The sequence below is a fragment of the Zymoseptoria tritici genome, chromosome 4, assembly GCF_000219625.1.
Source record: "Zymoseptoria tritici IPO323 chromosome 4, whole genome shotgun sequence".
NCBI classification, from domain to species: domain Eukaryota; kingdom Fungi; phylum Ascomycota; class Dothideomycetes; order Mycosphaerellales; family Mycosphaerellaceae; genus Zymoseptoria; species Zymoseptoria tritici.
The window spans coordinates 352,279-377,454 of NC_018215.1; the positions used below are offsets into that span (position 1 = coordinate 352,279).

At 54.6% G+C, this 25,176-nt stretch overlaps 9 protein-coding genes across 9 annotated transcripts; 6 read left to right on the forward strand and 3 right to left on the reverse strand.

Annotated features, from left to right (window-relative positions):
- Positions 1–5,122: 5,122 nt before the first annotated feature.
- On the reverse strand, positions 5,123–6,359 carry MYCGRDRAFT_108940 (uncharacterized protein; the record flags this gene model as incomplete). The annotated part of the gene is made up of 3 exons (XM_003853534.1): positions 5,123–5,129; positions 5,254–6,162; positions 6,214–6,359. 3 exons carry the CDS (start codon positions 6,354–6,356, stop codon positions 5,123–5,125), a joined length of 1,059 nt encoding a protein of 352 aa, XP_003853582.1.
- Positions 6,360–6,547: 188 nt separating this feature from the next.
- MYCGRDRAFT_57534 (uncharacterized protein) lies at positions 6,548–8,034 on the forward strand (the record flags this gene model as incomplete). The annotated part of the gene is made up of 1 exon (XM_003852774.1): positions 6,548–8,034. One exon carries the CDS (start codon positions 6,574–6,576, stop codon positions 7,567–7,569), a length of 996 nt encoding a protein of 331 aa, XP_003852822.1.
- A 751-nt stretch (positions 8,035–8,785) lies between these two features.
- MYCGRDRAFT_70643 (uncharacterized protein) lies at positions 8,786–10,357 on the forward strand (the record flags this gene model as incomplete). Its single annotated transcript, XM_003852775.1, has 5 exons — positions 8,786–9,313; positions 9,598–9,754; positions 9,812–9,833; positions 9,894–10,096; positions 10,171–10,357. Coding segments are annotated over 5 exons (741 nt in total), but the record flags the coding sequence as incomplete, so codon positions are not given.
- Positions 10,358–11,472: 1,115 nt separating this feature from the next.
- MYCGRDRAFT_21368 (uncharacterized protein) lies at positions 11,473–13,365 on the reverse strand (the record flags this gene model as incomplete). Its single annotated transcript, XM_003853533.1, has 4 exons — positions 11,473–11,740; positions 11,822–12,231; positions 12,285–12,815; positions 12,865–13,365. Coding segments are annotated over 4 exons (1,710 nt in total), but the record flags the coding sequence as incomplete, so codon positions are not given.
- An 855-nt stretch (positions 13,366–14,220) lies between these two features.
- On the reverse strand, positions 14,221–16,320 carry MYCGRDRAFT_70646 (uncharacterized protein; the record flags this gene model as incomplete). Its single annotated transcript, XM_003853532.1, has 4 exons — positions 14,221–14,709; positions 14,777–15,079; positions 15,133–15,811; positions 15,867–16,320. 4 exons carry the CDS (start codon positions 16,254–16,256, stop codon positions 14,435–14,437), a joined length of 1,647 nt encoding a protein of 548 aa, XP_003853580.1.
- A 585-nt stretch (positions 16,321–16,905) lies between these two features.
- On the forward strand, positions 16,906–18,521 carry MYCGRDRAFT_104009 (putative beta-Ig-H3/fasciclin; the record flags this gene model as incomplete). The annotated part of the gene is made up of 1 exon (XM_003852776.1): positions 16,906–18,521. One exon carries the CDS (start codon positions 16,951–16,953, stop codon positions 18,400–18,402), a length of 1,452 nt encoding a protein of 483 aa, XP_003852824.1.
- A 386-nt stretch (positions 18,522–18,907) lies between these two features.
- Positions 18,908–19,668, forward strand: MYCGRDRAFT_41223 (uncharacterized protein; the record flags this gene model as incomplete). The annotated part of the gene is made up of 3 exons (XM_003852777.1): positions 18,908–19,076; positions 19,161–19,434; positions 19,521–19,668. 3 exons carry the CDS (start codon positions 18,908–18,910, stop codon positions 19,666–19,668), a joined length of 591 nt encoding a protein of 196 aa, XP_003852825.1.
- Positions 19,669–20,182: 514 nt separating this feature from the next.
- Positions 20,183–22,201, forward strand: MYCGRDRAFT_70653 (uncharacterized protein; the record flags this gene model as incomplete). Its single annotated transcript, XM_003852778.1, has 3 exons — positions 20,183–20,387; positions 20,467–20,686; positions 20,741–22,201. Coding segments are annotated over 3 exons (1,683 nt in total).
- Positions 22,202–23,122: 921 nt separating this feature from the next.
- On the forward strand, positions 23,123–24,739 carry MYCGRDRAFT_99794 (uncharacterized protein; the record flags this gene model as incomplete). The annotated part of the gene is made up of 7 exons (XM_003852779.1): positions 23,123–23,228; positions 23,297–23,325; positions 23,393–23,775; positions 23,829–23,883; positions 23,962–24,050; positions 24,104–24,140; positions 24,201–24,739. The coding sequence occupies 7 exons, from the start codon at positions 23,203–23,205 to the stop codon at positions 24,737–24,739; spliced, it is 1,158 nt and encodes a 385-aa protein (XP_003852827.1).
- Between the last annotated feature and the right edge of the window lie 437 nt (positions 24,740–25,176).

Below are 25,176 nucleotides of genomic sequence, written 5' to 3' on the forward strand. Positions count from 1 at the left end.
ACGTTCAAAGTGCGTCTCCTGTGCCGAGTGTCCACTTATTTGCGGTCTCGCGGGCCTCCGGATCTCAGATTTCGGGTGACGATGAGAAGATCGGTCAAGCATATCGCACTTCAGCGGGTAGAGCGTCGCGGGCTAGGAGCTGTTTGCTCCATGAAAAGAGTCCAGGAGAAGCGGATCGTTGCTCAGCTTTGGAGGAGGAGACGAGGGTCGGCGGATCATGGTGGTTTGTCGAATGTCGACTGTCGTCAGATGGGTCGTGCTATTTCATCTCCTCCTAGTCGAAGCTGTGAGGTTCATTAGTGCTCACTACCAGCAGCCGAGTATGATTGGCAGGTTGGCGGCACGGCACCAAGAACTTCCATGTGCTCACTGCAGCCAAGATCTGATGGCGCAGCCTTCGCAGCAGTCTTCAAACTTCCTGGTATTGTCAGCCGTTGCTTGTAGAACTTGGCATTGCAATCCCACAGAAGTGGTCTGGATGCATGAGGTGGACTCGAGCTCAAGCTCGAGCGGAGGCATTGATCTTTGCGCGTCGTCGATACCTGCTCTTGAAGGTGAGATCGACCAACGTCGTAGCATCGGCATAGAAGCCGAGTGCAAACGGATGAATTGATACAAGCTCTCTGGCAAGAGCATCTCCCATATCTTCCAAACGAAGGCCTCCGTCGTGTAGAGTACAAATCAACGCCGTGTGTATGCTTGTTCATCACCATCTTCCTTCAGATCTTTCATCGTCGTCCCAATCAATGCCGCTGGACTGCTCAAACGGCTGTTCCGCTTTCGAGTACCCCAAATAATCCTTGGTACTGGAGACGCTGTAACCCGCACGTCCGTTGCTGCTTCCGTTCCCTCCTCCTGCCGAATTGGCCCCGTTGATGCGTCCGTTGGCAGATCCCGAATGCGCTGAATATGAAGTCCTTCCGATCTCGTCGGAGCTCTGGCGGTCATGTACAGAGTTGGACTGCTCAGCCTGCTCATAGCCTTGGCTTTGGTTGTCATGAATCGTATCGAAAGTGCTTCGAGTTGGTGACTCGGTGGGCGAAGATTCGGTCGAGTCTTGCCGTGCTTGTTGCTGTACGAAAGTCAGTCTCAACGATTCACATTCCCTCATTCACCTCTCATGCTTACCTCTTGCCACCTCTGATACTGGTTGTACTCCGGCGGCTGCTGCGCTTGCTGTTGCTGCGGCTCTTGACTCTTCTGGCCTCTCTGCTGTGCGGCTCTCTGGGCGGCGGGTATTTGTATTTGTGGATGCATCATCTGCACCTTTGCAAGATAGGAATACATGAAGTTGGAAAGAAGCACCTGGCTGTAAAGTGCTCTGCGAGGATTCGCCAGCTTGATATGCGCCATGCGGTAGATGGCTCGCTCCTCGAGAATGCTGAAACGTGTCCAATTGTAGTCGATGTCGGGCTTGAGGATCCTGGGAGGTGGCGAGGGGGAGTAATGCCTCTCTGGCTTCCTCTTCTTTTCCTTTCCTTCGCCGTCTGCAGATTTTTTCTTGCCTCCAAATATCGCTGAGAGCAGGCCAGACTCCTTTTCCTTTTGCTTCGGCTTCGATCGCTCTGCCTCCAGCTGCAAATCTTCGCGATTAAGCACGATACTCTCTCGCCCTCGTGTAGAATTCCCGTCGATGGAGTTCTGAAGCAGGTCCAGCCTTGCCTTGTCAGCAGTAACCTTGGAGGCCTTGCTGGATTTAGTTTTGGACGAAGAGGATTCGGTTTGCGGGTCCTCTTTTGACTTCTCATCGTTGCCCAGAATCCATTTCCAACTGCTTTTCCGGCCTCCGTCCTTCTTTTCGACCTTCTTGTCCTCAAAAGTGGGTAAGAATGTCAGCGACTGGGTGCTGTTGTTGCCGCTGCTGCCTGGCAGAGGCGAAGGATGGGCTGACAAGTCATCGAGTGTTGACGATTGTGAATTTTGACGGCCTGGTACTGGGCGCGAATGAGCTCCACCACGCTGGTATTGCCGAGGAACCTCGTGGGATGATTTGCGCTCCGGTAGGCTCTGTCCAAGACTGCCCGCAGGAACCCGTGTACCATCGGGCAGAGTCTCGACGATGTTTGGTAGAGGATTTGTGTTATTGTATCCTGGCAACTGAGCTGATGTCCGCCCCGGCGATGCAATACGAGAGTGAAACTGTTTCGGCGGCTGACTCGTCGGGACTTCAGCTTCAGGAATATCATCATGTTGGTCCTCCTCAATACGCGGAATCGTGTCTGGCCGTTGATTCGCTTGAAGATTCTCGGACGATCTCGATTCCCCACCTAGCTTTCTTCTCTGCGATCCAGGTCTCGAGAAGTTCTCGTGTACGTCACTCGGCGGAGGAGTCGGTTCCGTCTGGACACGGATGATACCTGGTGATGGCTCTTCACTGTCTGGCGATTTCGGCAGTGGCGGAGGCGGCCGATCAGGATCCGTCTCCGCATATCGTTGCTGCGCGCGTTTTGAGTATGGCACTCGTTCGCCCTTTTTCAGACTTCCTCTCCGGTAGGTCGTCCGCGTAGACCGCTTCAACGTTCCAACAGGTGGTAGAATAGGCACATCCTCGCTCGAAGATCTGTCATTCGACTCCAGTGATTGACGAGCAGCCTGGTCCAAGCTCATTCGCCGCATCATGTGAGCCGGATCATTCACCAACTCTTCCAGGTCCGAGAGATTGGACATGGCCGCGCTCCCGGAGTGATACGCTCCTCGACTGGACCGTTTCCGTTCCAAGCGGTCCGCACCATCCTCGTAGTTGCCTTTCGTATCAATCGTGTGCGACAACATGCTCTTCTTCCTCCGTAGACTGCTGCCCGATCCTGATCTCTCCAAGCTATCGGGAGACAGGCTGTCTTCTCCTCCAGACCTCCTGCGTATTCTGTCCACCCTATCCTCAATGAATGTCTTGAACTCCTTCGGTGCCAACTCCGGATGCAACCGTGCTGGCACCCAGAATAACTGTGAAGGATCATCCTCGTCGTCCGACTTGGTGGGTGCTACGCTGGGAAAGGAGCTGCTGAACGAGGGTAGATCCGGATCGGCGGTGTCCACATTCATGGACATACGTCGAATTGCTTGTAGATTGCTCAGCTCTTGCGCCACAGCGGCCGGACTCGACTCATAGTCGATGTCGTTGAGTGGGAACGGCTGAACGGCTGTATCGTGGGTGGACGACTGCCGGCTCAGCGAAGGTGATGGTGTTGTTGGCGAGGACTGTCCGTTCACATTCTCTGCTCCCCACGATCCCATGCGTTGGGACAGCTTGGGTGAGGAAGCATCCGAGGGTGAGGGCACTTTTTCATTGCTATGGGTCGGAGCGAGTGGTGGGCGGGATGTCGATGCGGTTTCCGAAGACAATGAAGGGCTGGCGACACCGACGATGTTGCCGTTGGCCTCGAGCAGAGTAGCATGGCGACGTTGCTGGCGACTGGCCATCACAGCCTCGCTGGCACCGGGCACGTAGCTGAGTGGACGATTCCTCGGGTTCATGGTCGTGTCTTCGTAAAAGCTCCCAAACACCTCGGTTACGTGGTGAGAATCATCGCTGATAGAGAGCTGCGGCGAATGCGAATGTTTGCGGGTCGCGAGGTTCTGGGCATACCGCTTCTCCAATTCCTCCTGCCTCGAGCGCGAAGATCCCGGACTTGGAGCAGCCATTATTGCGGAATGCACGCAGTACGCGCTTCACATGCATTACCACTGCGGTGCTCGTAAGAATAGGTCGATCATGTCCAGAGATTCAAGCGGTCGGTGAACGAATTGTCGAGGATTTGTTGGCGAAACGTGTACGACGGCTCGGAGGGCTGCTCGCGTGCGGTGTCATGGGAGTGTGCACGCTCGCGCTTGCAGCACGGCCGGCTTTGGGGGTCCAATTCCTTCCGCCCCGGCAGGCATTCACCTGTCTCACTACTATATTCTCATCACCAACTCAGGCATATTGCACTCTTCAATGAAGACGGTATCATCAGAAGAATCCCTTCGTTGATCATGAGGCTTGGGCGAATGGCAACATTGAAGTATGTGCTCTGTCGTTGATACAGCATGGCGACGAAGGTTGGCGGCTACGATCTGCACGACATTGGCCATCACACGCGGCGGCAACGAACACGGTGGTACTGGACCAGCAATTTCGTGACCTGAAGCATTCGCTGGAGTCGCCGCGGGCATGAGGAACAATGCTGAATGCCTGGTCTCGGGACTGGAACCATCACATGTACCTTCCAGGTTCATTGCTTCCCAACGGAGCGACTTCGACTGCAATACGACCAGACGCCGTCTGCGGCCTTATTCCTTCGACTCTCGTTGCTCACGTCTTTCAGGGAATCTAGCAGTACGGTAAGCGTGTTGTGCGAACGCGGCTCAAAGAAAAGTTGAAAACGTGTTGTCGGGTGCTTTTGACCGGCAGCATGTGCGTGTGTCGTCAGTATGAGGTGTGACGGGAGAACAGCTCGGCTATGTGTGGGCAAGCACGCGGCAAGGTAACATTGCTGTTGACTGCGAATACTCGTTCCCAGTGTCCTTCCGCTCACCAACAAACGCAAATCATCGCCTTACATACCAGGTTGGACTAGCCTCACATTCGACCAGTTTCAACACCTAAAATAGAGCCAGCTCTACCGGGACACTCCTCGATTGAATAAGCAAACATGGTCCGCCCAGTCTTCCAACTCGCTGCCCGAAATGTACCACGAACACTTCGCACGACGAATCCGTTCCGAGTATTGAGCTCTTCGCAGCCTCTACGATTGAGAGAAGACAAAGAGCAAAGCCCTCAAGAGCTGGAAAATGCAAAGAAGGAACAATTCAACAGCAAGGAGAAGAGACAAGAGCTCGAGTCCAATTCCGAGGCCCATGTCAAAGCCGATCGTCAGAACGTCAAAGATCATGATCAGCACATGGAGGATTTGCAGAAGCAGACTGCTCAGCAGAAGGAAAAGGAACACCCGGCTGGCAAGGCGTGAGGGGCTGGAAGCGCATCCACATGGAGGAGTACTGCAGAGTGTCCTTGGATAAGCGGAGAGCACCGACGGCGATAGTTATACAGATGGGACAAGTGAAGTTCGGGTCATACTTCATGCATCAGACCTGTTGCGCGTCGCTTTACTGTGCACGAATGCGACCCTGAACTCGCTCCTGCCTAGCTCCTGCAGATGATCACACAACTACTAAGTCGCGAGCGTGCCGGCCATCCATTTGGCAGACTCTAGTATACTTGCTCGCCCACTGTTAGATGAATCCCAGAGCCCAAGTCCTGGTTTCTCCACGTACTGCGCATGCCGTCCAGCCGTATCCTCGTGCGACAACTCACCAGACTTAGCCTGTCTCTCAAAGCTTTGGCGTAGAACATGAGCAAGCTCCATAGATTGGTCAAGGAGAGGAGATTCAGTGCCGGTCGAGATGCGAAACTGCGGCAGTCTCAGCTTGAGCGCCTTGCTGGGGAATCTGCGCGACGCTTTGCGCTGCTTGACCAGTTGACTGACGATCATGGGATCGGATTCCGTATCGGCGGGCTGCGTGATGGCGTTCTCGAGAGTCACTTGTTCTCGGAAGAAGTCCATTCGCTCCAAGCTGGCCAGCTCATCCATTTCGTCCGAGGGCGAATCTTCAACTCGACCAGGAACTTGAGAGCTCGCAGACCGGAAGAACAATCCGGGTGAAGCGAAGGAGTCGTAGTAATCTTGGGGCTTCCTGAAAAGAGCGCTCCGTTGTTTCAGCAAGGCCGTTGAATTGAGCCCATTCGAAGAGGCGGTCGTTCCCTTCAACTCGTCCAGCTCCGTCCAGTCGAATATCGGCAGGTTTACATTCGCTGCGACGATGCCGGGTTCTCCCAATCTGCATTCCGTCAACGCCAGAGCAGTCGCAAGCTGACCACCGGCAAGCTCTCCGCAGACGATGACCCTGCCGGCCCGCTCGGAGCGGCCTGGTCTTGTAAAGGCTCGTTTCGGCAGAAAATTGGACACGATCCAGTCATAGCCAGCCATCACGTCGTGGATTGGGGTTGGGAACTTGTCGACCGCGGACCACCGATAGTTGATCTGCACAACATGGCAAGGCAGTACCGATCGTAGGATTGACACGTTGGACGCGTCGTCGGGTGGATTGGACAGTAGTGGCCCACGTGGCAGGAAGATGGCGACCGTAGGGCTCGGTGAGGGAGCAGCCGTAGGATGGTGGATACTGTGAAGTGTTAGTATGGGTTGTTTGAGCAAGATAGAAGACTTCTTGTACTCTAGCGTTATGCTACCATTGCTCCCACATGGGATCGACACCGTCTCGGCGGCAGCTCTTGTGCCATGAGGTAGACTGTATCTACACGTCTGCGACAGAAGCACTTGCCGGACTACGAATACGCGTCGCCGACATCTCAGCATGCCAGAATTGCATCGATAGTGGATGGTTGTTGAGATCGCAAAAGGGCAAAGGGGAAGTCCTCGTCTGAAGTGACGCCTCGGCAGACCTTCCCGTTCTTGACGTGCTTGAAGAATTTCCGCCCGACTTTCGACTTCGACTTCAGCGAACAAACATACAACGCCATCATCGAATCATTGCCTAGGTTCGTGCCATTGAGGCGAGAGTGTCCCCATCAACATGGCCGGCACTACGGAAAATGCACCGGCTCTCACATTTCCACGAGACACCTTTGCAAAATTGACTCCTCGCCCGTTTCTGCTTGCTCACCTCAAACAACCATCATCAGTCCGACCCAATGGACGAAAACCAGAGGAGAGCCGGCAGCCCACCATCAACACGGGCTCTTTGACGCACAGTAATGGCAGTGCAGTGGTCCGCATGGGCGACACTGCCGTTGTATGTGGCGTTAGAGGCGAGATTCTTCTCACATCAGACATACCACACCCGCCAGGCGAAGACACTGCCGATGATGACCTCGTGGAGCGGCTCGGTCTGGTCATACCAAACGTCGAGTTGAGCACAGGCTGTTCGCCGGATCATCTTCCTGGAAACGCACCAAGCTCCCTCGCTCAGGCTCTATCTTACCGCATACTCTCCTTACTCCACACCTCGCGCACTCTTTGTCCATCGGATCTGCGCATCCAATACACTGAGCCAGAAACAGAAGACGACATCCCTGACCAGGAAGAAAAAATTGTCACCAAGGCATACTGGGCGCTGTACATCGATATTCTCGTTTTGGCACTGGATGGAAATGCCTTTGACGCTGCCTGGATCGCTGTCATGGCCGCTCTTCAAGACACGACATTACCACAAGCATGGTGGGATGCTGATCGAGAAATGGTACTCTGCTCGCCGCTCATATCTGGCAGCCACCAGCTGAGTCTTCGTCGGATCCCGATTACGTCAAGCTTTGCAGTGTTTTCAACAGCCTCGCCACTGAAGAAACGGGAGGATGCTCAGAGTTGGGTGTTGGCCGATCCGGACGCCTTCGAGGAAGGAGCATGTGAAGAGACGCTTACAGTTGTGCTTACACCGGCGATCAGTGGTACCCGCGGGATTCTGAGAGTCGAGAAGAAGGGTGGCAGGCTTGTCAGCAGCGAGGTGATGGAGCAGTGCATCAAAGTCGCAGCATCGTCATGTTCCAAGATCGAAGCCGTGCTCTATCGATGAGGCGAAAGACTTTGATTGTTTGCCATCCACAAGGTTGCAGGAGAGAAACATGCAACATCGGAGGAAAGCAGGTTCACGGCCGGACCGATCTTGGATCACGTCGTGCCGGCCATTCCTGAGCGACGCCATATGGTAAATGCACATCGTCGACAATAACGTTCTCGTCCTGGTACGAGCGCTACATCGATTGGCCATATTGAGACATGTCCATACGGGACACCTTGATTAGGGACCCTTCTCAGATCATGACCGACGGACACGATCTGAGCATCTATCCCGTCAGCTGCGAGAGTGACATATGAGGGCGACCCTCCAGGGGCGTGTCCGACTGATACTGCCGATGACAGAACCCGGCTTCGCTGTGTGTTCGCGACAGCTGTCAAAACGCGGTGCTTGGTCGTCCACGTGGCAAAGAGATCAGTCTGCAAAACATTACCTGCTGGTCCACTCACACAATCGTGGTACCAAGCGCGAACGCACGTCCGAGCAGCCCACTCACAATCAATAGCGCTCTAGAACGATTCGAAACCCACCAATTTTGGTACCCATTCGCGGTGTCACTACACCAACATCAGTGATCGTGGTCTGCAACATTCCTGATTTACATTTGTGTCGTCTCCTGACTGTGTACTAACGCTGCAGGGTATGAAGTGGCCACACGCTCATCACGAACAGTCTCAGCGCCCGGTCCCATTGGCTGATCCGAATGTTGAGAGTCTCACGGCAATTGTCTGCGACAGGCGATCGCAGCAGTCGTTGCACATGGAGTCGATCGTGATTCCCAAAATCCTGCATTCAGCCGACGTCAAGCTACTGACCAGCAATGGTCTGGATCCGCACTCGCGGCGATATTGCATCAAGCAAGAATTCTGTCTGGCCGACGACGGGAGACGAGTCAAGGCTCCAGATCAAGGCTAAATGCGTGTGTCGTGGCAGGTCTATGGAGGTACAGGATTGCATGGGTGTACAAATCTGGGCTTTGCACGACCCAGGTCCGCACTAGGGCGTCTCACATGCAACCCGCCACGTCTTGGATAAATTCGGTCCGAGCTTTCCTGTAACGACAAACGAGGGCATGTGGCGTAATACAGTCTCGATGCGATCGTCGCAGCGTGTCCTGTTTTCCCACGAGATATGGCTGTCGAGGCACGGCCTGCGCGACCCACCCTCATGAACACATCTGCCACAATTGAAAAGCAAGGGATGTCGACCACTCAGGGTTACCTGTAGCCATGGTTCACCAACACGGTATCGAACGTGGCCATGGATTGCAAGGTCGCACACGAGCAGTCCGGAGGATCCGCCGAACCACGCCTGGTTCTCAACACGAGGGCTGTGGTTCTGCCACCACCATTACCAGAGCCATCTGTTGTGTTGTGCAAGGGCAGCACCCTGCAGCATCCCAAGCAGCGTACGTGAGCTTCGCCTGGCTGCTCAACACATTTATAAACGGTTCTCTCCCCTTCGCGACTCCTGAATCTCTGCTCTCCTACACCAAAAGATCGCCACGCTTACGCTCGTTCATTCTGCCCGTCCAAGTCGTTCATTGCATCGTATTTGGAAGCTGCAGCCATGACTGCTGAAGACCCCCAACAGACTACCGCCAACACAGAGACCGCCGAGGAAACTCCTGCTCTGCCCGACTATCTGGCATCTCCGAATGCGGTCTTCGCCGACGAGGGGGTACAGTGGCGTTATGGGCGAGCTCCTGATTACACCAAGACTCGCAAAGTTTGGGCGGAAGGTGAGTTTTTCTCCTGCTTCATTTCCATTCTCCTGCCATGGCCACGTGGTCCGACCAGAATAGCCACGATCGGTCGCACGGCGTACGACAGCTTTCCGCCCAACGAAGCCGTGTGGCCGCCGTCGCCCGGTATCAACAGGCTGGTCTCTCATGAGCTGCTCGGTCTCTACCGTATTCTGCACTTGCAGACTCCAGTCTAGGGTGGCAACCAGACACCGACTTACATCATATTTGTGGCGCACAGGCTATTCGAGCAAGCAGACAAGCGGCTGACAGCGATATAGGCAAGCGAATGAATCATGCTGCCGGAAGTCTCCCACAGCTGGTGGAGAACCTCGTGAAAAACTGGGAGGTCGAAGCCTCTTTCAAGCCAAGACTGTCAGATTGGCGCACGGTTGACCACGAAAAGTACTCATTCGCCATGGGTAGCGGCGAACCTCGGTGAGTGCTATGCCGCGTGGATCATTAAAATGTCCACTCCGCTAAATCCAGCATCAGGGACGCGGAGCATATGATCAAGGTTCGAACTCCAGAGCCGAAGTCTGGAGTAATTCATCGGTGATGCTGATTTTTCTAATAGGTCGGCACCTACAACGGAATAATTGGCGCCAACGAGTACTACAGTCCCGAAAACTCGGACTTCAACTCCAGTCACAAGACGTTCAAGCGCATGATGCCCACTTTCGCGTGGGAGGTGCTGGAAGTGTACAGCGGCCCTCCTCGCGTGGCTTTCAGGTGGCGACACTGGGGTGTAATGAAGAGCGACTACGTGGGGTTCAACAAGTACGTGACACCCGCGATGGGCTAGCTTCGTTCTACAGCATGTTGGGGTGGTGTGGTGCTGACCAAGGATTTAGCAAAGGCGAGAAGGTGACGGCGAAGGCTCATGGCGGATTGATCGACATCGAAGGCGTCACGATTGCTGAGGTGGATGATAAGATTCGCATGCAGGCGATTCGGACGTACATGGATCCTCTGGAGATGTTTCGTCAGATTGCGCCGGAAGGTGTGGTGAGGAAGGAGACGATGAAACGGGACGTCGATCCGGACATCGCCCTCGGTGACGGTCTGGGTTCCGACGAAAAGAATGATGTGCGGGAGCACGACAGTCCGTCTGGAACGCAGCTGGACAACGCATCTGACACCACCGTGAAGCCAGAGACTGCTGACGAAGGTCCACTATCTGGCCAAATCTCTGGTTCGGACCATACGCTCGCCTCTCATGCACAAGACGACCACGGCGCAGCCTCAACGACACCCACAGAAGCTCCGACAGATGCCGACCCCAATCCTCCCAGCACCGCAGCTCCCGCAGCCGAAGCCATCATCTCCGCAGCAGCCTCCCAACCCAAAGAAATGCCCATCGCCCACCCCTCGTCCAACGCAAAAGAAGTCACCCAGACCCTCCCGCCCGCCGGAATTCCGTCCTCAACAGCTTCTACACCGCGAGATCCACTTCCCTCCAATACTTCTCACGACGACCAGAATGCCGCGCGCGACCACATCGACGTCTATCTCGAACAACCCGCCGAGCGCATCCATCCCGAGGGACATGAAGTCTTGCCTGCGGGAAAGGCTCTCGCGGCGCCTGCGGACGGGATCGAGACGAGGATTGCGCATGAGGAGATGAGTCGGATGTCGGGGGCTGAGTGTCCGTTTTTGCAGAATCGGGAGTGAATACTTAGGCGGTGGGGGGATTGGGCGTGAGTGGTATATATTTTCTGTTTCTGTTGGGAGCATGCGCATATATAGGAAGTCGTACATGCTCTTTATTTCGTCCTGTTGAATTTGCATTGTTCCGTTCTGCTTCGTCAACCGTCCGCGGCGGATTGGTATTGCTGCATTGGATAACATTGGGTCCTCAAATAATGCTGAGATCGAACCACTGACACACATCTTCATTCCATATCGTACACACATCGTCATATCTCCACCGCTTCCGTTCCCCCTCACTCAAATATCCAAGCACATGTCCTGACTCAACTCTATCCCTCCCATCCCGCCTTCTCCATCATCCCATTCCTCGCTCCCCTCCCTCTATTCGCTCCATCTCCACCACCTCCACCACCTCTCCCTCTTCCACCACCCCCTCGTCCACCCCCACCTCTCCCCCTGCCCCCACCACCACCTCCCCTCCCCCCTCTGGGACCACCATTATTCCTCCGATTCATCGAAAAATCAATCTTAATCAACGGTTTCTCCACCCACTCCACGCCCTCCAAGCCCAACCTCTGCTTCTCCCCTCCAGGTAATCTCCACGCCTGGAAAACACCCATCTTCGACTCGGAATCCCTCCCCGCGTCTCGCAATTCGGGGATCCAAGCGCGGATATACGCCCCTTCGGGATCGTAGTCGACGGCTTGCTTGACGGGGTTGAAGACTCGGGCGTCGCCGCGGGGATCGTTGCCGACGCCGGAGACGTATTGCCTGTGTTTTTTCTCGCGGTTAGTCTTGGGGGGGGGGGGCATTGGGTAAGAGGGAAGGGAGGGAATGGGTGAGGAGGCTTACCAGTTTCCCCAGTTGGAGGAGACGTCGTAGTCGATGAGGTTCATCTCGTACCATTCCGCGCCTACGCGCCAGTCGATCTCGAGGCGTTTGGCGAGGTAGGATGCGACATTTTGTCGTGCGCGATTGCTGGTCCAGCCGGTGAGGTAGAGTTCTCGTTGACTCGCATCGATGAGTCCCGTGCCGGTGCGTCCGCAGAGAAAGCGCTCGACGGTGATGCGGGTGTCTTCATCGTTGACGCCCTGGCGGTTCTTTTTGTTGGTGGAGTGCGAGTAAGGCGAAGAGATGAATTTGTTGGCGGCGGAGGGGTCTTGACGGTAGCCGTCGAGCCAGAAGAGTTTCTGGCCGAATTTGAAGGTGCAGAGGCGCATGTAGTCGCGCCAGAGGAGTTCGAAACGTACGGCGGCGGTGCCCTGGGGAGGTGTTAGTGGTTTGCTTGAAGATGGTGAGGAGAATGAGTTCATACCTTGTTCTCTCCCTTTCCGTAACCCTGAGCATTCTTGCCAACATCACCCTTGCCGTCTTCGAAGTCGACTAGACGCCAGTGGACCTGTCTTGCTGTGATGGAACCCAACGCCAGCCAAGCCGACAATTTCGTGCTGAAGTCGAGACCGAGCAGACCATTCCTCGTGTCCTTGTATGAAGTCATCGCACCAGATTCGATCAAATGCTTGATACGATCAAGTCCAGGTTTCGAACCTCCCACGAAAGGATGGGCGGACTCGGCTCCTTCGGGCAGAGTGGGAGCATTCTTGAGCTGCTGATCGGCGTCCAATGGCTTGTTCAGAGCTGTGATCGTGTCCTTGAGGGAGTGAGGAATCGCAAACGGCTTTGCTTGCTCCGGGATGAAGTCCGGAAGTGATGGCAATTTCTTCGCAAGTGGCAACTCCTGGCGAGGAGCTTCACGCAACGGCTCAACAGTCTTTCGGAAAGATGTGAAGACATCATTCAACTCGCGGGCGTCCTTGAAGGGCAGATCGCGGCTGTGAATTGTTAGCTCGAATCATCGACAAACCAGTCATCTCTACAACAACTCACTCATCAACGAAATACTTTTCATCATTCCACAACTGAAACTCCTTCCCATCCTTCTCCACCATCTTCTTCACATCCTGCTCCTCGACTTGCTCCTCCCAACTCTTCTCCCCCGTCATCCACACGCCATGCACCTCCGCGTCGTCACGACCTCGATACCCATCCAAAACCGCCTGAACAGCATCCTTGACCGTTCCCACTCGAAGAATCAAATCACTCTGATCCTTTTGCAAATCCTGCTTCAGATCCCACACGCTCTCCGCCATGAACTTCGCCCTGAGCTTACCGCATCTCCAGAATCCACCCACGGCACTGCGGGCCTCCGGGTAAGGAGACTTTTCGCTGTCGGAGGAGAGGAAGCCGGAGATTTCGAGTTGATTGGCGGGAAAGACGTAGAGAGGGAGGAGATGAGTGAAGGGTTTTTGAGATTGGGAGTTGAGGTGGGCGAGTTCAGTGAAAATGGGGTTGTCGGCCAGTCGGAGATCCCGACGGAGGAGGTAGATGAGGACCCGTTGCATGTTGGGCGGTGTTTTTGGGTGGTGATGTTCTTTCAAACGCTTGTTTGGCTCGGAGAGAGCGTGGAAGCTTGGTGTGGTCTATCGAAGTCGCTGAAAGTCACGATTTCTCATTCCCGGTCTCGTGGGATCGGGCAGACAGTGACAGTAAATGTGTGCCTCCACGAAGATCGGCTTGGCAAATGCGACTTGGCCAGGTAGATGATCCGAGGCGAATCGACGTAGATCGGATAGATGTCGTCGGCAGTTCCCCTTGCAGTCGTGAAGAAGAATGCAACCCGAGCCGATGTTGAGTGAAGATCAGTGAGAGGGTCCGAGTGGATGAGCGAGCTTGACAGTGGGACCCAGGAATCTGCAGCAGGGTGAGAAGGTCGATGTCAGTGGAAGATGGTGTCCGTCAGAAGATGTACGTGCAGGTACAACGCGGTGCAGCAATCAATGCAGAGGTAACAGAGAAAGGGGCCTAGCAGGCAAGAAGAATATAGGGTGGAATTGCACAGGCGGGAAAGGGCTAAGAGGCACACTTCGCCAACCTACAAAGAAATGTGACGGTCATCGTGAGGGCGAGCCCGAAAGCATGTCAGACCCGAGTCGAGTCTATGCTCAAATGGGGCAAAGCGATGGAATTCGACGCCAAGGACGTATAGATCGTGGGAAACTGCCCCAGCGGGTGAAGATCGATGTCCTGCAAGATTCAGATGAGATGAGATTCGTCCTGGTCGTCTCCACCTGTGCACTGCGAGGACTAAGCTTTTCGGGGCATCTATGCCTGTACGTCGCTTGACGAGTCTTCATGGGCATCCACCAAAGCACCATCGTCAAACCAAAATAATCGTCACCGCACAAACTTCATGACGACGAGATCGATCTTCATAACACGATGCGGAAGGGGCTCCTTCTAGCGTCGATCTTGGTGCGATCGGGACCCGCTGCAGGGTCTCTTTCGATCGGACCAGCATCATCAAGGGACCAGGGCATAGCTTCCATGAGAAAGTCTAGAAGCTATCCATCCTCCACCCCGACCCAATCTATCGCAACGACAGTATCCTCAAACCAACCTCCCAATCTAACAAACCGTCCGATGCACACCCTCACTCATCGGCCTCTTCGCCGCGTGCTTCTCATGCGCGCCCAGTCCCCGACTGCTGTGCTTCTTCTCCGTCGTCGTGTTGCTGCTCGCCGGCTGGTACACCTGCATATCCACCGCGTCCGTGTTCATGATATTCTCCGTCACCTCGCAGATATCCGTGATCAAGCGGTCGAGCAGGTCGAGGGACATGGATTCGCGGACGACGACGCGGAGGATTTCGAGCTTTTCTTCGTTGGGTGGGAGGGGGTAGTCTGTTTTGAACACGGTCTCGTTAGTATTGCTCTGGTCGTTGGGGTGTTTGAGTGGGGTGTTTCTCACTGGGAATGATGTATTGTTTCGCTCGCAGCAAGTTGCTGACGCTCACTTGCTTGACGTGCGGGTATTTCTGCTTGAACTCGTCCGTCAAGGCGAAGGCCACGACGGGCAGACCGGCGTTGTAGTCGGCCGAGGTCTCGCCTTCCTTGGTCGGTGCGATGACGCCCTTTTGGTACTCGTGCTGGCCCTTGGGACGGTGGATGTCGCTCACGCACTTGTACCAGCCGGTCGACTCGAGAGATTTGGAGAGCAGGCGGGCATTGCTCAATGCATTCTCCATGATGGCGCGGTAGCCGGTGAAGCCCACTATCGAAATTTGTTAGCTGAGGCATGGTCGAACGTGGCTGATTGCTGCTTACAGTGGATAAGGTTGAAGTACTGCGCAATGATCTGTGCTCCCGGACGCGAGAAGTTGAGCGTGTACGACTCCTCAGTACCACCTAGGTAGTGCAGCTCGAAGACGAGATGCTTGGGCAGGTACGACTCATCCCTCCAAATGATCCAACCCACTCCAGCGTACACCAGTCCAAACTTGTGTCCACTGACGTTGATCGACTTCACTCGCGGCAGAGCAAAGTCCCACTTCGGACCGCCTGCTTTGGCGTTTGTGAAAGGAGCGATGAATCCGCCTGAAGCAGCATCGACGTGAATTGGGATGTCCACTCCAGTCTCTTTCTCATACGCATCCAAGATGTTCGAGATCTCCTCCACAGGCTCGTAGTGTCCGGTGTAGGTGCTTCCCAAGATGACAAAGATTCCAATCGTGTTCTCGTCGATGTTTTGCTTGACGAGCTCTGGGTCGAGGCGGTAGTTGGATTTGGCGCTGACTGGGAGGATGCGAGCTTCTACTTCGAAGTAGCGGGCGAACTTCTCCAGAGCAACCTGAGCGTTGGCTCCCATGATGATGTTGGGTTTCGAGGTGTCCTTGCCTGCCGCCTGGCGCTTCTCTTGCCAGCGTCGCTTCATGGCTAGGCCTCCCAAGTGAATGGCTTCGGAGGAACCGGTCGTGGCTGAGCCAATGGCTTTCTCACCTTTTTGCTGTAGGGTTGTCAGTGATGCTCTAGATGGTCCTCACCTCGCTCTCATCACTTACGACGTTCCACATGTGTGCAATGATTGAGACGCAACGAGCATGCATTTGCATCATTGCTGGGTACTCATCGGCGTCACTCATGTTCTTTGACAGATTCTCAACCATGAGCTGCTCGGCCTCCCTCTCCATGTATGTTCCCACGAAAGAGGCCAAGTTAAGGTTGGGCCTGCCGTCGAGATCCAACTCGTCTTTCAGCATCTGATGCACAGCGTCGGCGGGAGCTCCATCGTGCGGAATTTTGAACTTTGACAGCTCGGATTGAGCATTGTATCGCGAGCTGTATGGTGTGATGTGCGAGACCGCGCTTGATCCGCGGCCGTGCTGGTGGTGAGGACTCTTGTGGAGCTGAGCCATGAGCTCATCCGGGTCTACGTGTGATGCGAGAGCCATGTTGGTACTGTGCGGTGAGAGTAGAGTTTGAGAAAGGTGTGCTGAGATAAAGCTGCTGTTTGTGTCGTTGTGATCGAGGAGGAGAAAGAAGAATGCCAATGGAAAGACCTACCGTGAATTATGTTTGCTGCGTTCACTGACCAAGCTCTGTTGAAATGTCCCGCATTCTTGACGTATCCCGCGGTCAGAGCGGTTGCAATTGGGCAAAACGAGTTCCCTGGGACATTTGTCACGTTGCCATTGGATGCATTGCGGAGGACGGTTTGCCGAAGACCATGGTTCCGATCACAACGCTGTGACGCGCTGGTCTGGTCAGTGGTGGTACCTCCTACAGCATGAGGCTCAAGCCATGCGACTGCACCACAGCAACATGGTCGTCTCCCGTACGGCGTTCAAGCATCTTTCATCACTTGTGCAAATGGCGACGTTCAACGTGGCCAACTCGCTCCGTCTTACTCCTTCAATGCTGACCAACAGGATGTCCAGGGAGCTGTGAGAGCTTCGTGTGCCACACCTTGTCCCATGTCGCGTCATCGATTGGCCCACGCCGACTGTCTCATCATTGCGCGTTCCTGGAACTGCACCCCATGGTACGGGTAATCACCTCATGTAGGCTGCTGCGTCTCACCTTCTCCTTCACTTCTTCCTTTCCCATCTCTCTCCCTCACAACTCACCCTCCACTTCATCGCCACCATGAAGTTCTCCACCATCCTGCCGTTCGCGGCCATCACCACCGCCTTCGTGGTGCCCTCCGAAGAGGTCCTCAGCGAGCTCAAGATCGAGAATCACCACCAGTCGACCACCGTCTACGATGAGGTCCTTTCCACCAAGGACGACATTGTCAGCAAGTTTGAGAGCTTCCTCCACGAATCCAAGGACCGTGCAAAGCACGCCTGGGAGGATGTCTCCGAGAAGTCTCAAAACTTGATGGACGATGCCTTCAGCCGAGCGGATGAGGTGGCAACCACTTTTGGGGACAAGATGGAGGAGACTGCCAATGATATGCAATCATGGCTCGAGGAGCACAACATGTTCGAGTCGTCGGACGATGGCCACCACCACGATGGTGATCACAAGAGGCCCCACCATCCGCCTCACCACGACGACCCTCACCACGGCAAGCCCAACCTGACCGTCTACCAGTTGATCGCCGGCAGCAAGTACACCACCAAGCTCGCCAAGCTGATCAACGAGTACGATGACCTGGTCGAGGCCTTGAACAGCACTGCGGCTAACTACACCATCTTCGCCCCCACCGATGCCGCTTTCGAGAAGATCCCCGAGCACGCCCACAAGCCCACCAAGGAGCAGCTCAAGGCGGTCCTCACCTACCACGTCGTGCCTGACTTCTACCCAGCCGGCCGCGTTCTTGTTTCTCACACTGCCCCAACCCTCCTCAAGGGCAAGCACCTCAGTTCACAGGAGGAGCCTCAGCGCATCGCCTTCAAGATTGGCCTCCGCGGCTTGACCGTCAACTTCTACTCCCGCATCGTGGCGATCAACATCTTTGGCACCAACGGTGTGATCCACGGTGTCGACTCCCTTCTCATCCCTCCTCCATCCATCATCACCCTCATCGACCTCTTCCCGGGTGAGTTCAGCACGCTCGAGCTCGGCCTCGGCAAGACCGGTCTGCTGGAGAAGTTCAACCACACCGACCACCACCAGGGCGGCACCTTCTTCGCGCCTTCCAACTGGGCCTTCCAGAAGCTTGGTCCACGAGTCAACGCTTTCCTCTTCTCTCAGTACGGCAAGAAGTACCTCGAGGCACTCCTCAAGTACCACGTAGTACCAAAGAACACTCTCTACTCCGACGCATACTACAAGGCCAAGGACAGCGACGCCGAGATGGAGGAGATCCCTAAGGGCTACTTCCACGTCGACCTCCCAACACTTCTCGATGACCGCTCGCTGTCGATCGACATTGGCCGCTACGGAGGATACATCAGCATGAAGATCAACGGCTTCTCCACCGTGTCTGTGCAGGATGGTGTTGCCGAGGACGGTGTGTTGCACGTCGTGTCTAGCGTTCTCATCCCACCGAAGAGTGTCGGTGGTAAGATGGTGCACTACGAGGGAGGTGAGATCACCGAGGAGGAGTTGAAGGAGCGTCTTGAGCCATTCGTGGCGAAGATGGATCTTTAGATTCGTGATTGATGACTAGAATGTCATATTCATTGTAGATGGTATATCGCCAAGACTGGAAAATGCGTTTGGCTTGTATGATATACGTTATGAATTGAATGACCTTACGTTTGACACCGCTGTGCCTTAAAAAAACCATCACGATTGCGAAGATTCCATTGTGGACTTTCTCTCGTAGCATGCTCATCTTCATCCTCATCTTGCTCCTGTTCTCTTTTCTCGTGCCAGTAGACCGCTGCAAAAACTGTTTAGTCAGCAACTTCGTCTTCGTCAATCCCGTCCGTCGACAACCATGATCCACTTCACGATGAATTCAAAGAAACATGTCAGCACATTTTCACTAGATCATCTGGAAGAGTCGAAACACACGCAGAGAGTGTATTCTGCCCATGCGCACATCAAATTGAAGCGATTCGCACCCACCGCGAAATCCTCTTCCGCAGCAGATCGCCTTCCCACACGACCATTAAAAACAACCAAGCCCAACCAGCAAGATCCAAGAAAGATGTCCTCAATACGGCCCATGACGCCCATGGACCTCCTCAAATTCAATCCATGCAATCTAGACCACCTCACAGAAACCTACGGCATCGGCTTCTACCTCGACTACTTCCGGCAATGGCCCCGACTCTGCAAAGTCATCGAATCACCCAGCGGACAAATCGAAGCATACAGTAAGTAAGAAGATACACACACACACACACATCGCGAACTCACCGCTCTCAAAACTTCAAATGCTAAAAAAGTCAATCCCACAGTCCTGGGCAAAGTCGAGTCCTCCCCGACCGCCGCGCCCATCGAACCCTACGACCCATCCCTCAACCTCTACCGCAAAGGCAAATTCTCCAACTACCTCCCCTGGCACGCCCACATCACCTGCCTCACGGTCGCGCCCGCGGCACGAAGGCTGGGTTACGCGACGAGGTTGTCCGAGGCGATTGAGATTGCGGGGGATGAGTGCGATGCGTGGTTTGTGGACTTGTTCGTGAGGGTGGAGAATGAGGCTGCGATTAAGCTTTATAAGAAGATGGGGTGAGTTGTGCTGCTGGGTCTTGAGATTGGGATCGAGATTGAGGTGTGATGTGGTGGGATGGATGGCTGACTTTGGTGTGGTGTAGGTATTCCGTGTTTCGAAGGATTACGGATTACTATAATGATGGGAGCGATGCGTTTGATATGCGGAAACCGTTGAAGAGGGATAAGGCGAGGAAGACGGTGAGGCCGAATGGAGAGAATATCAGGGTTAGTCCGGATGAAGTCTGGTGAGAGAATGCATGAACATTTAAACAGATGCTTGGGGATCAGTGCGTCAGACTCGGAGCGAGAAGCATGCCTCACGTCGATGATCCTAGAGGGAATTCTTGCGGTCACCTTGGCCGTGGGATGCGGTGGCGATGGCGCAACAACTGGTCCAGGTGCAAGATATGGCTCGGCAATCATATGTCAGCTTCGGTGGCTGCAAGAAAGCATGAGCTGCAAAATGAAGTCTGGTACTTTGCAACAGGCTGCCTGGGATGTCAATGGAGTGGTAGGATGGCGGGCTTGAGGCTTTCCTGCTTCCTTTCTGCTCGTGAAGCAGACTGAACAGAAGCATGACTCTCAGCAATCGTTCCCTTGTTGTTCAGCGATTTCGCATGTGTCTATAGCGATGGTATGACAATTCGACACCGGGCACGGAGCCACTTCCGCTTCGAACGCGCTAGCGACGTCTTTCACGCGCGACCTCAAGGTCGAGCTTCACTTTCAATTTAGACCCCTCCCACACCACCATCGCATCGACCACACCATCCGACCGCGACAATTATCCACCGATAGCCTCTTGACGTCGAGTCACACACATCGAATTCCATCTGAATCGCCAGAAGCCACGATCTTGAAGGCCACTACTCGAGAACATTCACTCCGCACCAGTGACCGCGAGCCAGCAGTCGAAACTTCGGTGACGAACGCTGCACGCGCGACCACCTCTCTCTTCATCTCATCATGTGCGTACCGTCAAGCTTTTCTCCAACTTGCAACCTCCGCCGCCATGCGACCAACCAAAGCCGTAGCTGACTCCAGCAGGGAATCCTTCGACGACATCTACCTCGATCTCTCCAAGCAGCCCGGCAAGTGCAGACTCGCAGAGTCAGGTCTGGGCTGGAAACCTGTCGGTGGCAATTCCTTCACAGTAGACAAGGCGGAGCTCCAGAGCGCACAGTTCAGCCGAGCAGCACGTGGATATGAGCTGAAGATCTATGCGCGCACGCTCGGCGTGGTGCAACTGGACGGCTTCAAGCAGGATGTGAGTGGTCTTACATACACGGATATTCGAGATCTCCGCTGACAAGACTCTCAGGACTTTGAGACGATTCAAAAATGCTTCAAGGTCTGGTATGGCGTACCGTTCGAGCAAAAGGAGCATGCTCTTCGTGGCTGGAATTGGGGCAAGAACGAGATGGGCCGGAATGAACTCACCTTCAACGTGCGCAACCAGCCTGCATTCGAAATTCCATACACGGAAATCTCCAATACCAATCTGGCGGGCAAGAACGAGGTCGCGGTCGAATTCTCCCTTCCAGCGGACGGCGATGAGACAGGCACAAACGGTAGTCTGGGTGGCGCAAGAGCAAAGGGACGGAAGATGGGCGGTGCAACGGATCAATTGACGGAAGTGCGATTTTACATCCCCGGCACCGAGAAGAAGGCGAAGAACAGCGAGGAGGGAGACGATGCAGAGGACGACGATGAGGAGGAGCACAACGCTGCCGGACTCTTCTACGACACCCTCATGAGCAAGGCCGAGATTGGAGAAGTCGCGGGAGACACATACGCCACCTTCCAGGAGATTCTGCATCTCACACCTCGTGGACGTTTCGACATTGACATGTACGAGAGCTCTTTCAGGCTGCGCGGAAAGACGTACGACTACAAGATTTCCTACGAGCACGCGAAGCGCTTCTTCCTCCTCCCTAAGCCGGATGACATGCATCAGCTCCTGGTCGTCGGATTGGACCCACCTCTTCGACAAGGCCAGACTCGTTACCCGTTCCTGGTGATGCAATTCAAGAGGGAAGAGGAGGTGCAGATCGAGCTCAACATGACCGACGAATTACTTCAGACCAAATATGCAGGCAAGCTCCAAGCTAAGTACGAGGAGCCCATAGGACGGGTTGTCTCGAAGATTTTCCACGGACTTACCGGCAAGCGTCTACTCCAACCCTCACCCGACTTCGTCAGCCATCACCAACAGAGCGGCGTCAAGTGCAGCATCAAAGCCAACGAGGGCCACCTCTTCTGCCTGGAAAAGGCCTTCCTCTTTGTGCCGAAGCCAGCCACATACATTCAGTTCGATCAAATCACATCCGTCACTATGAGTCGAGTAGGAGGAGCTGTTAGTGCCAGCCGAACCTTTGACATCACCGTGACAATGCGAAGTGGCGAGCACCAATTCTCCAACATCAACCGCGAGGAACAAGCGCCGCTGGAGAATTTCTTCAAGATCAAGAACATCAAGACCAAGAACGAAATGGACGGCGACACGTCCATGCTCGTCGCGGCGATGAACGACCCCGATCTCGTTAGCAGTGATGATGAGGAGGTCGTGGCCAAGGATCGTGGCAGTGCGGACGAGGACGACGAGAGTGTGGACGAGGACTTCCAGGCTGACTCGGACTCGGATCCGGCGGAGGAGTATGACAGTGATGCGAAGAGCTCGGGCGATAGCGACGCCGAGATGGACGACGCGGATGGTGGTGGCAGCGATAGCGATACGGCGGCCAAGGTCGAGCCGCCGAAGAAGAAGGCGAAGAAGGCGTGAGGAGGTTGATGGGTGTGCTTGGGAATGGTGACTTGATGAAATCGAGCAATGCGGCGTTCAAGGAGGTAATCCCGCCTAAAGCGCATGGGCATGGGATTTCTACACTATGATGGACAATTGCTTGCAGTTTTAGCAATCTCAAAGGCAGATGTGTTGAGAGTAAATCGGCGTGTCGTCATTATCCAAATAGCCTTTGCGGACGATTGTTGCCATTCGTGTAACAACATATGTCAAAGGTACAGACAGCATGTATGAAGTGAAAGTAAAATAGTTGATCGATTGATCATCAGCCCTCCTCTCGCGTGCCGTTACACCCGCACGCGAAAGCCCGAAGGCCGAGCCGTAGCACGGGTGGGATGTAGATACAGTACTTCTTTTCTCAAGGTCTTTCCTTTGCGACACATTCATTATTAGCAATCAACAATCGACTTTTTTTCCCGTTCTTCGCACAACAACAACAACAACAACACCACCACCGACGAACAACGACCATTAAATCGCACAGAGGTTTCAATTGTTGTACGCCCTTGAACCCAGCAAGCACAGACGACTGCTCTCACGATCAAAGGCAGGGTGGACCCTGTGAAGCACGCGAGGTTGCCCGCGCTTGAGAACCGATTTTCCCGATGGCAGGCCTACTTGTGGACGAACGAGATCAACATCATCAACATGGCCATCTGACAGACTCTGAGAAGGAAGGGTCGGATTCCCTCGAACGACATTCGCGTCACGACGAGGATGAGGAAGAAATTCCGGCTAAGGATGCGTCCCATGGAGCTGGGAGCGTGGACGCTGAGAAGCCGGGTGTGACTTTATCCGGCCCCCCTGGTCCGGGGCCTGTTCCTGTATGTGTTCGCATGAGTGTTGGCCGATGATGCAGCCCTGTTGTCGGGTCGATGAATGAATGGATGACATCGAGGGAAGGAATTGAATGAGAATGACAGGCTGACGATGAATAGAATGGAGGTTTACAGGCGTGGTTGCAGGTGTTGGGCAGCTTTATGCTGTTCTTCAATACATGGGGCGTGTGAGTCGTCTGAGATCGATGTCACAAAGGTCCATTCAAGAACGATACTGACAGCATCGATCCTCCAGGCTCAACACATTCGGCGTCTATCAAACCTGTGAGGGACTCTATCAACAAGCACCAATCCCCTCAAAGAAACATGCATCGCTGACACGGGCTTCTAGACTACGAGTCCGGCGAGCTCTACACCGAAGTTTCCTCCAACATCTCCTGGATTGGCTCCATTCAATCCTTCATGGTCCTCCTCGTCGGCGCCTTCATCGGGCCCATCTACGACAGAGGTTACCTCCGCACGCTCCTCGTCACAGGCACGTTCCTGATCGTGTTCGGCCACATGATGCTCTCCCTCTGCACGACGTACTGGCAATGTCTGCTTGCGCAGGGATTCACCGTTGGCATCGGAGGCGGGTTTCTGTACATTCCTTCGCTTGCCATTCTGCCGGGGTACTTCTCGACGAGGATCGGTTTGGCGATTGGAGTCGCTGCGTCGGGGAGCTCGTTGGGAGGAATCATCTATCCGATCATGTTCTATAAGTTGATTGGACAGGTGAGTGGTCTATATCAGAGTTGTAACGCCGCCGGGGGACTGACGGGAAGCAGGTCGGATTCCCGTGGACTGTTCGAATTTTGGGCTTTACCGCGTTGGCAACACTGCGTAAGTACTCCATAGCTCTGACAGCGACGACCAGCATTCGTACGAGACTTCGCTGACCCGTCAACCCTTGTCTTATAGTCATACCCATTCTGATCATGAAGATGCGTTGCAAGCCGGCTCAGATCCGCTCACTCATCGACAAGACCGCTTTCACAGACGGTCCATACGTGAGTCCCCAAGGACCAGTACACGGTATTTCCAGCTCGCTAACAGCGTCTAGCTCTTGTTCATCTCGGGATGCTTAGTCGGCTTCATCGGTAAGTTGACAATCCGGCCGTCGTCTTTCTCAGACCCCAAAGCTAATAACCACTCTCCAGGCATGTACACCGGATTCTTCTACCTCTCGTACTACGGCAAAGCGACCGGGTACACCAGCGCCAGCCTGTCCTTCTACCTCGTGGCCATACAGAACTCTGGCTCCGTGCTGGGCCGTACGCTCCCCAACATCCTTTCCGACCGCATCGGTCCTCAAAACGTCATCATTCCCGGCGCATTCGGCGTGTCAATCGCCCTCTTCTGCGTCCTGGCCGTCTCCAACGCCGGCGGGCTCATCGCCATCGCCGTCTTCTTCGGCTTCTTCTCCGGGGTGTTCATCGCACTACCGCCCGTGATCTTCGTCGCTTTGACTCAAGACAAGAGAAAGATCGGAACGAGGATCGGCATGGCATACTCGATTATCGGACTGGGAGTCTTGGCGGGAGGACCAGGTGCGGGTGCCATTCTGGGGAACAACGAGGCGGACTTGGAATGGACGGGAACTTGGCTCTATGCGGGCTTGACGCCTCTGGTTGGAGCGTGCATTTTTCTCGCCGTCAGGTTCTGGACTGGAGGGTCGAAATTGATGGTGAAGATTTGAGGGATCGACAGTTTCGTGGAGGAATAATCTGCGCGAGGGGACGCTTGGGTCTGCTCTTCGATGTTGTGCGAGCGTTGCAATCGGTTAAGGATTGCCGGTCCGCCCTCGAGCTCTTGAGTCTTGATCATCCTGGCGTAAGCAGGATCCGCCACGGGAGCAGACAGCGCGGCTTGGTGGACGGCTTGCATATTTCGCGGACAAGCGCCCGCCAGACGGATAGACGTTTTCGTCGTCGACCGTTGTGGCCGGCGTGTGGCGAAGAGCGATCTGTTTCCGATAATGCGTATGCGACAGCGCCGATGAAAGGACGGTGATGTTCGTCGTACTGAAAGCGTGGGCGAGAAGAGCGTCCAACGGGAGAACAGGCGAGTGACCCAGCAACAGGTCGGCCAGGAGGATTTCCAGATCGAGGGACTCAACAGAAACCGGCAGCTTGA